This window comes from Electrona antarctica (assembly GCF_951216825.1).
Source record: "Electrona antarctica genome assembly, contig: SUPER_10_unloc_2, whole genome shotgun sequence".
Lineage (NCBI taxonomy): Eukaryota > Metazoa > Chordata > Actinopteri > Myctophiformes > Myctophidae > Electrona > Electrona antarctica.
The window spans coordinates 236,535-245,438 of NW_027638777.1; the positions used below are offsets into that span (position 1 = coordinate 236,535).

An 8,904-nucleotide genomic window follows, 5' to 3' on the forward strand; every position below is an offset into this window, starting at 1 on the left:
ACAGCATCACATCAAAAGAAAAAAAAAACAACAACTTTATGTGTTTTAGCTCCGAGGTCTAGCTGCCCCGTAATGCAAAACAAGCGACCGATCGCCTAAACAACGCCTAAAAATCAAAGGAAACCAATCAAAACAAATACTGGCATATAAAAAGGCGTGTGATTTTCCCACCGATTTGTGGGAGTAGGTCGTATTGAAGTGGAGCGTGAAGACGTGTTTGAGAGAGAGAGCGAGATATCGGTATTTTTGAGTGAGTTTGTTACCTTGTTGGCGTGTGTTGTCCGAGTTTGAGTGTCATGTCGGCTCGTAAGCTTACACCGTACGGTCCTGCGGGGCGTGGAAAGAGCCGTGGTGGAGGAGGAGGTGATGATGATCATGCCGACGATCCCAAACCTGGGCCCGTAGCTCCAGCGTTTCCAAGTCAAGCCGGGCGAGGAAAGGCCCAGAGACGCCGCCGTGGTGGTGCTGGTGGAGGAGGAGGTGATGATGATGATCATCGCGACGAGTCCAAACCTGGGCCCGTAGCGCCTCCAGCCTTTCCAATTCCAATTCAAGCCGGGCGAGGAAAGGTCCAGAGACGCGGTGGTGGAGGTGATCATCATCATCGCGTTAGCGACGAGTCCAAACCTGGGCCGAGTGGTGTAGCTCCAGCCTTTCCAGTTCCAGGCGGGCGAGGAAAGGTCGCGAAACACCGCCGCGGGGGTGGTGGAGGTGGAGGAGGAGGTGCTGCTGGCGACGAGTCCAAACCTGGGCCGAGTGGTGTAGCTCCAGGCGGGCGAGGAAAAGTCGCGAAACACCGCCGCGGGGGTGGTGGAGGTGGAGGAGGAGGTGCTGCTGGCGACGATGCCATACCGGGGCCCAGTGTCGCTCCAAGCGTTACAGCTCGTGGCCGGTCCAGTGGTACCCGTGGGGGGCGCAGGCTTCCGCTAGCTCCGGGCCGTGGTCAGTCGACGCTGGATGCGTTTATCCGTGCCATCCCCCGGCCTGATACGGGTTCTGAGTTCGAGAATGAAGAGGAAGATGAACCACAGCATTTGATCAAGTTATCCCAGTCTTCTATTCCGATCGATCCTGGTCAGTCCATCCATCCTGTTTCCCTCCCATCATCCCAGTCTTCTCATGTGTCGGGTGCGTCGACTCCACGTTCCCGTCACACCCGTGCATGGTTGGAAAGACAGCGGCTAGAGTCTCCATACAGCTCGCACAATAGTTTACATCAATCTCCTCTCAAGTCTGGGCTCGATTCTGGAGACGAGAGTTCCGGCCAGTCTTGGTCACCGACGCGTGCACGGCGCAGCGGCAGGGACGAGCGACGATTTACCGATGGTAAGCGTATAGGCCAGACCTATTTATGTAATTATTTATTTATGTAATATTTATTTGAATCGCTAAAATGTAAGTTGTTAGTCTGGATAGTGTCTAATTCATGCATATTGATTTGTATTCTTTTTTTTTTTACCTTTTTGTAGAGCGATCTGACGAGTTTACCTGGACTTCTTCTGACGAGTCAGACCAATACGGCTCGTCAGAATACGAAGATGAGTCGTCTCTTTACTCTGGAGGCAAGATTTGTTTTATTCATTTTCAGAACTAACTAAATTGCAACTGTCTGGGACTGTCTGAATGATGTCATTCAAGCAAAAAAATAATCATATAAAATAGTGCACATCACCCTAGATTGTTGTTATCTGACTAAAATATATATTGTATGGTCTGCGCCATTTTCAGATGTCGAAATACGTGATGCAGCTCCCCCGCCACCAGATGCCGCTGTTGGTGCTGGCAGGACAGGCAGAGGTAAGCTACAGTGTGTGTGTGGGGGGTAATAAGTAATTATTATGTATGTGGGCTCTATTTACATCGATATATTTTATTGTGAGCTTGTAGATTGGCTATTTGAACTATTCAAATAGGTTAAAAAAAAAGGCAAATAAGTTTAGGTATAAGGGGTTTAGCATGTCATTCAAGCATGTCATTCAAGCTGGGTGTGCACATCCTATATTATCTATAGGAGTGCAGTTACATTTCTGCACTATTGCACACAAAATGCAAAATTCATTTATGTGTGTGTGTGTGTGTGTGTGTGTGGGGGGTAATAAGTAATTATGTATATGCATTTTCAGGTCTGAAGAGGTCTGCATCTCTCCAGCCCAGTGATGGTGGTGATCCATTTGACTTGGAAGGTAACCTATAGTTATGTAATTTCAGAACTAAATGGCAACTGAGACTGTGGGGTCTATTTACATCGATATATTGTATTGTGAGCTTGTAGATTGGCTATTTGAACTATTCAAAAATGGTGAAAAAAAAGGCAAAGAAGTTTAGGTACAAGGGGTTTAGCATGTTATTATTCAAGCATGTCATTCAAGCTGGGTGTGCACATCCTATATTTATCTAAATAATAAATATATATTGTACTGTGTTTTCAGCTAAGAGTGCAAGGGAAGCGACACCACAACCACCCGATGCTGCTGTTGGCAGAGCAGGCAGAGGTAACATTACATTTCTTCACACAAATAAAATGCATTTATTGTATTGTATATGTAAATAGTGTGTTTATGGTAAATAATTATTTATTTCTTTATAATTCTAGGTCGGGGAAGGGGAAGAGGAAGGCCTGCACCTCACCAGCCCACTGATCCAGAGGCCGCTGTTGGCAGCACAGGCAGGGGTACGTTTATTTTTCTGTATATCACACTTACACACACAATGTCCATCCATCTTCAACCGCTTATCCGTAGTCTGGTTGCGGGGGCAACAGCTCTAGAGAGCTCTAGATTTCCCTCTCCAATTCACAAAGTATGTATTGTATATGTACTTGCATATCACACTTACACACACACACACACAATGTCCATCCATCTTCAACCGCTTATCCGTAGTCTGGTTGCGGGGGCAACAGCTCTGAGCTGTTGCCCCCGCAACCAGACTACGGATAAGCGGTTGAAGATGGATGGACATTGTGTGTGTGTGTGTGTGATATGTGAAAAAAAGAAAAAATCCTTCAACCGCTTATCCGTAGTCTGGTTGCGGGGGCAACAGCTCTAGAGCGCTCTAGATTTCCCTCTCCAATTCACAAAGTATGTACTTGCATATCACACTTACACACACACACACACACAATGTCCATCCATCTTCAACCGCTTATCCGTAGTCTGGTTGCGGGGGCAACAGCTCTAGAGAGCTCTAGATTTCTCTCTCAAATTCACAAAGTATGTACTTGCATATCACACTTACACACACACACACACAATGTCCATCCATCTTCAACCGCTTATCCGTAGTCTGGTTGCGGGGGCAACAGCTCTAGCTGTTGCAGCTAGAGCTGTTGCCCCCGCAACCAGACTACGGATAAGCGGTTGAAGATGGATGGACATTGTGTGTGTGTGTGTAAGTGTGATATGCAAGTACATACTTTGTGAATTTGAGAGAGAAATCTAGAGCTCTCTAGAGCTGTTGCCCCCGCAACCAGACTACGGATAAGCGGTTGAAGATGGATGGACATTGTGTGTGTGTGTGTGTGTAAGTGTGATATGCAAGTACATACTTTGTGAATTGGAGAGGGAAATCTAGAGCGCTCTAGAGCTGTTGCCCCCGCAACCAGACTACGGATAAGCGGTTGAAGGATTTTTTCTTTTTTTCACATATCACACACACACACACACAATGTCCATCCATCTTCAACCGCTTATCCGTAGTCTGGTTGCGGGGGCAACAGCTCAGAGCTGTTGCCCCCGCAACCAGACTACGGATAAGCGGTTGAAGGATTATTTTTTTCTTTTTTCACATATCACATACACACACACTGTCCATCCATCTTCAACCGCTTATCCGTAGCCTGTTTGCGGGGGCAACAGCTGTTGCCCCCGCAACCTGACTACGGATAAGCGGTTGAAGATATTTATTTATTTATTTATTTTTTTCACATATCACACACACACACACACAATGTCCATCCATCTTCAACCGCTTATCCGTAGTCTGGTTGCGGGGGCAACAGCTCTCTAGGGGCAACAGCTCTAGAGAGCTGTTGCCCCGCAACCAGACTACGGATAAGCGGTTGAAGGTTTTTTTCACATATCACACACACACACACACACACAATGTCCATCCATCTTCAACCGCTTATCCGTAGTCTGGTTGCGGGGGCAACAGCTCTGTTGCCCCCGCAACCAGACTACGGATAAGCGGTTGAAGGATTTCTTTTCTTTTTTCACATATCACACACACACACAATGTCCATCCATCTTCAACCGCTTATCCGTAGACTGGTTGTGGGGGCAACAGCTCTCTAGAGCTGTTGCCCCCGCAACCAGACTACGGATAAGCGGTTGAAGGATTTCTTTTCTTTTTTCACATATCACACACACACACACAATGTCCATCCATCTTCAACCGCTTATCCGTAGTCTGGTTGTGAGGGCAACAGCTCTAGAGCTGTTGCACTCACAACCAGACTACGGATAAGCGGTTGAAGATTTTTATTTATTTATTTTTTCACATATCACACACACACACACAATGTCCATCCATCTTCAACCGCTTATCCGTAGTCTGGTTGCGGGGGCAACAGCTCTCTAGCTGTTGCCCCCGCAACCAGACTACGGATAAGCGGTTGAAGATTTCTTTTTTTTTTTTTTTTTTTTTTCACATATCACACACACACACACACACACACTGTCCATCCATCTTCAACCGCTTATCCGTAGTCTGGTTGCGGGGGGCAACAGCTAGAGCTGTTGCCCCCGCAACCAGACTACGGATAAGCGGTTGAAGTTTTTTTTTTTTTTTTTTTTTTTTCACATATCACACACACACACACACACAATGTCCATCCATCTTCAACCGCTTATCCGTAGTCTGGTTGCGGGGGCAACAGCTCTCTAGCTGTTGCCCCCGCAACCAGACTACGGATAAGCGGTTGAAGATTTTTTTTTTTTTTTTTTTTTTTTTTCACATATCACACACACACACACACACACACACACACTGTCCATCCATCTTCAACCGCTTATCCGTAGTCTGGTTGCGGGGGCAACAGCTAGAGCTGTTGCCCCCGCAACCAGACTACGGATAAGCGGTTGAAGATTTTTTTATTTTTTATTTTTTTTCACATATAACACACACACACAATGTACATCCATGTGTGTATGTACTAGAAGTTCGGGCCGCTTCCCTCTAGCGCTGATGTTTATTGTAAGTAATTATATATTTCTATTTTTTCAGGTCGAGGCAAACCACGGCGTGTCCAGACTTCACGCATTGAGCCAGAGTGGCGTCATCTGGATGAGAGTGGTTGGCAGCCCCAGTCCTTACCATTCACTGGAACCACAGGACCTCGCAGCGAGGCAGCGGCACTTCAGTCTGTAGAGCCTTCTGACTTTGTAGAACTTTTCCTCACCGATGAGTTGCTGACTCTGATGGTGAACAAGACAAATGCTTATGCAGCGCGGAGCATTGCAGCGATGCCACCAACGGGCCAATCCAGGGTCAATGCATGGAAGGATCTTGACCTCAAGGAGCTCAAAGACTTTTTCGGTCTTGTCTTCCTTACCGGGCTCATACACAAACCAGAGCTGGCGGACTACTGGTCAACAGACGAAGCACTGGCCACGCCGTACTTCGGGAAAGTGATGGGTCGGAACCGGTTCCAACTCATATTGAAGTTCCTCCACTACACAGATCTCCTGGAGAATAGAGAGGACCGGATCTTCAAGATCCGTCCCATCCTGGACTACCTGGTGAAGAGATGGCGGGAGATGTTTGAACCGGGTCAGAACATCGCCATAGATGAGGGTACGTTGCTATGGAAGGGACGCCTTTCCTTCCGCGTTTACAACCCGCTGAAGCCCGTACGGTATGGAATTAAATCCTATATCTTAGCAGATTCCTCTACAGCGTACTGCCATAACCTGAAGCCGTACATTGGAGAGTACCACTCCTTGTTGGACACTGTCACCACTCTTCTTGGAGACTTGGCAGGGAAGGGTCATGTCTTATACATGGACAATTTCTACAACAGCGTGTCCTTGTGTGAGCACCTCCTCCAACTGAAGACCCATAGCTGTGGGACCATTCGGGGTAACAGAGGCCCACCCCCAGAGATCCAGGAGGCCAGCCTTTCCACCCTCAAAACCAACGACAGAATAGCCATGACCACTGGCAAAGTGATGTCTGTTGCTTGGAGGGATAGCAAGGTGGTGAGGATGGTGTCGACCTTCCACCAGGACACTGTGGTCAACGTGCTAAAGTGGCAGAAAGGTGGGACCCAGTTTGCCTACGAAAAGCCCCAGTCGGCGGTTGACTACAATCAGTGGATGAACGGGGTGGATCGGCTGGACCAGCACATCACCTATTATCCCTGGACCAGGAAGACCTCGAAGTGGACTACAAAATTCCTCATGTACCTTTTTCAGATTAGCATGTACAATGCCTTTGTCCTGTATCGTATCCAAAACCCTGAAGGTCGCTGTGGAGACATGAAGAGCTTCATACATTCAGTGATCCTGAAGTGGTCTACACCCAAGCGAGAGACCCGGAGAGCGCCTTACAGGAACCCAAGGGTCAGGCTAACAGCCAACATTGCACCCCTGCCAACACTCCATGTCCTGGAAAAGCTTCCCCCCACTCTAAAGAAACAAAACCCTGGCAAACGATGCAGGATGTGTAGCCAACACAGAGAGGGGGGCCCACGCCGTGAGACCTGTTTTCAGTGTGTGGTGTGCTTCGTCCCTCTGCACAAAGGTCCATGTCACATCCGGTACCACACGGAACAAGAACTACCCTATGAATGATGTGACATGCACCTTTGTACAGAGGGACGAAGTTTTTTTTTTTTTCATGTCATGTTTCTTGTCTGTATTTCTTTGTTTTTGAAGAGGTGCTGTACTGAAAGAGGATGGCCATGTATCAGTGTTTTTGGCAGCACATGTTGATTGTAGTTTTCAGTTAGTTTTAGTCACCTGGGATGTGTTAGTCTAGTTTTAGTCGACTAAATCTACAGTTTATTTAGTAGACTAAAATGTATTTTGACGGGCCTTGATGCCGTCGTAATGGCTGATTTTACACTGGCTGAAAATAGCCGATTGTTTTTCTATTTGTCTATTTCTATATTTCTATATTATCTATATTTGCGTCACGACGCGTTGTGAGTTTGTAGATCTGCTGATTTCAGCACGCAACCAAGTGATTTAGTAGACTAAAATGTATTTTGGCCGGCCTTGATGCTGTCGTAATGGCTGAAAATAGCCGATTTTCTATTCTATTTTATATTTTTCTATTTCTATATTATCCATATTTGCGTCGCGACGCGTTGTGAGTTTGTAGATCTGCTATTGTCAGCACGCAACCAAGTGTAAGTGATTTAGTAGACTAAAATGTATTTTGGCCGGCCTTGATGCCGTCGTAATGGCTGATTTTACACTTGCTGAAAATAGCCGATTGTTTTTCTATTTGTCTATTTCTCTATTTCTATATTATCTATATTTGCGTCACGACGCGTTGTGAGTTTGTAGATCTGCTGATTTCAGCACGCAACCAAGTGTAAGTGATCTCTTGTCCACTTCCATGTATACTGTCTGTAAACTACACTTATTTCTCCCTGAAAAATAAATTCATGGTGGAGAGAATTCAAAAGTGGCTGTGTTCTTTTCTCAAACCAAGGTGTATGCAACTGCCTAGAAGTAAAGCACTGAATATGCTAGACACTTATTATTTTTGGGTAAAGTAGAGTCCTTGATGTTTCATTTGAGCTATTTCATGTCTTGGTCATCATATCACATGGTTTATATTGGCCTTTATATTGGCCTTGAAAGAGTTCATTCAGAAATGCCTGGATTTCTCAAAGGGCCTTTTTTCTCAAACTATTGTTTATTCAACTGCCTAGTAAGTAAAGAACACAACATTCTAGAAACATGTCCTTCCTCCTGTGTAAAGTAGAGATTTAGAGCTTCCAAATGAGCTATTGTGTGTCACTGTAGTCATATCACACAGTTTTTTATAGGACTTCAAAGATTAGTGTAAATGGCCTAAAAGCAGGGCCTACTTTAGTCAGAGCATGGTGTTTTCAACGGCCCATAAATATAGAATGCAACATGCTGGAAACTTTTTTTCTTTTTTCTGGGTAAAGTAGATATTTAAAGCTTTAAAATGAGCTATTGTGTGTCACTGTAGTTAAATCACACAGTGTTATATGGGGCTATAAACGTTACGAAACTAAAACGGCTTGTAACTCAAAATCGGTTCTCAGAAGGGAACCTTTTTCACTCGAACCAAGGTGTACTAAAATGCTTATTAGTCAACCATGGAACATGCTACGAACATAATCTTTTTTTCTGTATAAAGTAGACACTTGCAGCTTTAAAATGAGACATTTCTTGACATTGTGGTCATATCACACATATTTCTATTGGCATTCAAATATCTCGTCAATAGCTGGCATAAGTCACAATAAGCTGTAATTAGGGGGTGGCAGCCAAAGGGTTAATATGGCACCTAATGACTCACCTGCTGAGTCAGCCAATTCCTTCCCTCAGAGAAACTCATACATTCATGAAAAACTAGAAAAAGTGCCCTTCTGGGCACAGGTCTCCACCAGGAGGATAGGAGTGTGTGTGATGCTTGGCAAAATGTTTAGGAGCAATATAAACGTGCGTGTGTGTGTGTGTGTGTGTGTGTGACGCCACTTGGCCTGTTGTAGCGCCACCATGAGGCTGATTTGAAAACTTCAACTTCCAAAGCCTAGTGGGAATATGCATGCACAGTTTCACCACAATCGGACGCTGCGTTTAGTAGTTGTGGCGATTTGTACAAAACAGGTACAAGGCGGGCTACTCCTGAAAAGTTTAGAAGCCAATTGTAGCCAATGAGGGTGGATTATGAGAAATCAAACAAACCCGTCTTGAT

At 45.5% G+C, this 8,904-nt stretch overlaps 1 protein-coding gene across 1 annotated transcript; it reads left to right on the top strand.

Annotated features, from left to right (window-relative positions):
• Nucleotides 1–296: 296 nt before the first annotated feature.
• LOC306931783 (uncharacterized protein) lies at nt 297–7,283 on the top strand (the record flags this gene model as incomplete). The annotated part of the gene is made up of 7 exons (XM_079532413.1): nt 297–1,326; nt 1,470–1,562; nt 1,729–1,797; nt 2,124–2,183; nt 2,430–2,492; nt 2,594–2,671; nt 5,227–7,283. 7 exons carry the CDS (start codon nt 297–299, stop codon nt 6,792–6,794), a joined length of 2,961 nt encoding a protein of 986 aa, XP_079388539.1. The 3' UTR covers nt 6,795–7,283.
• Nucleotides 7,284–8,904: the final 1,621 nt, after the last annotated feature.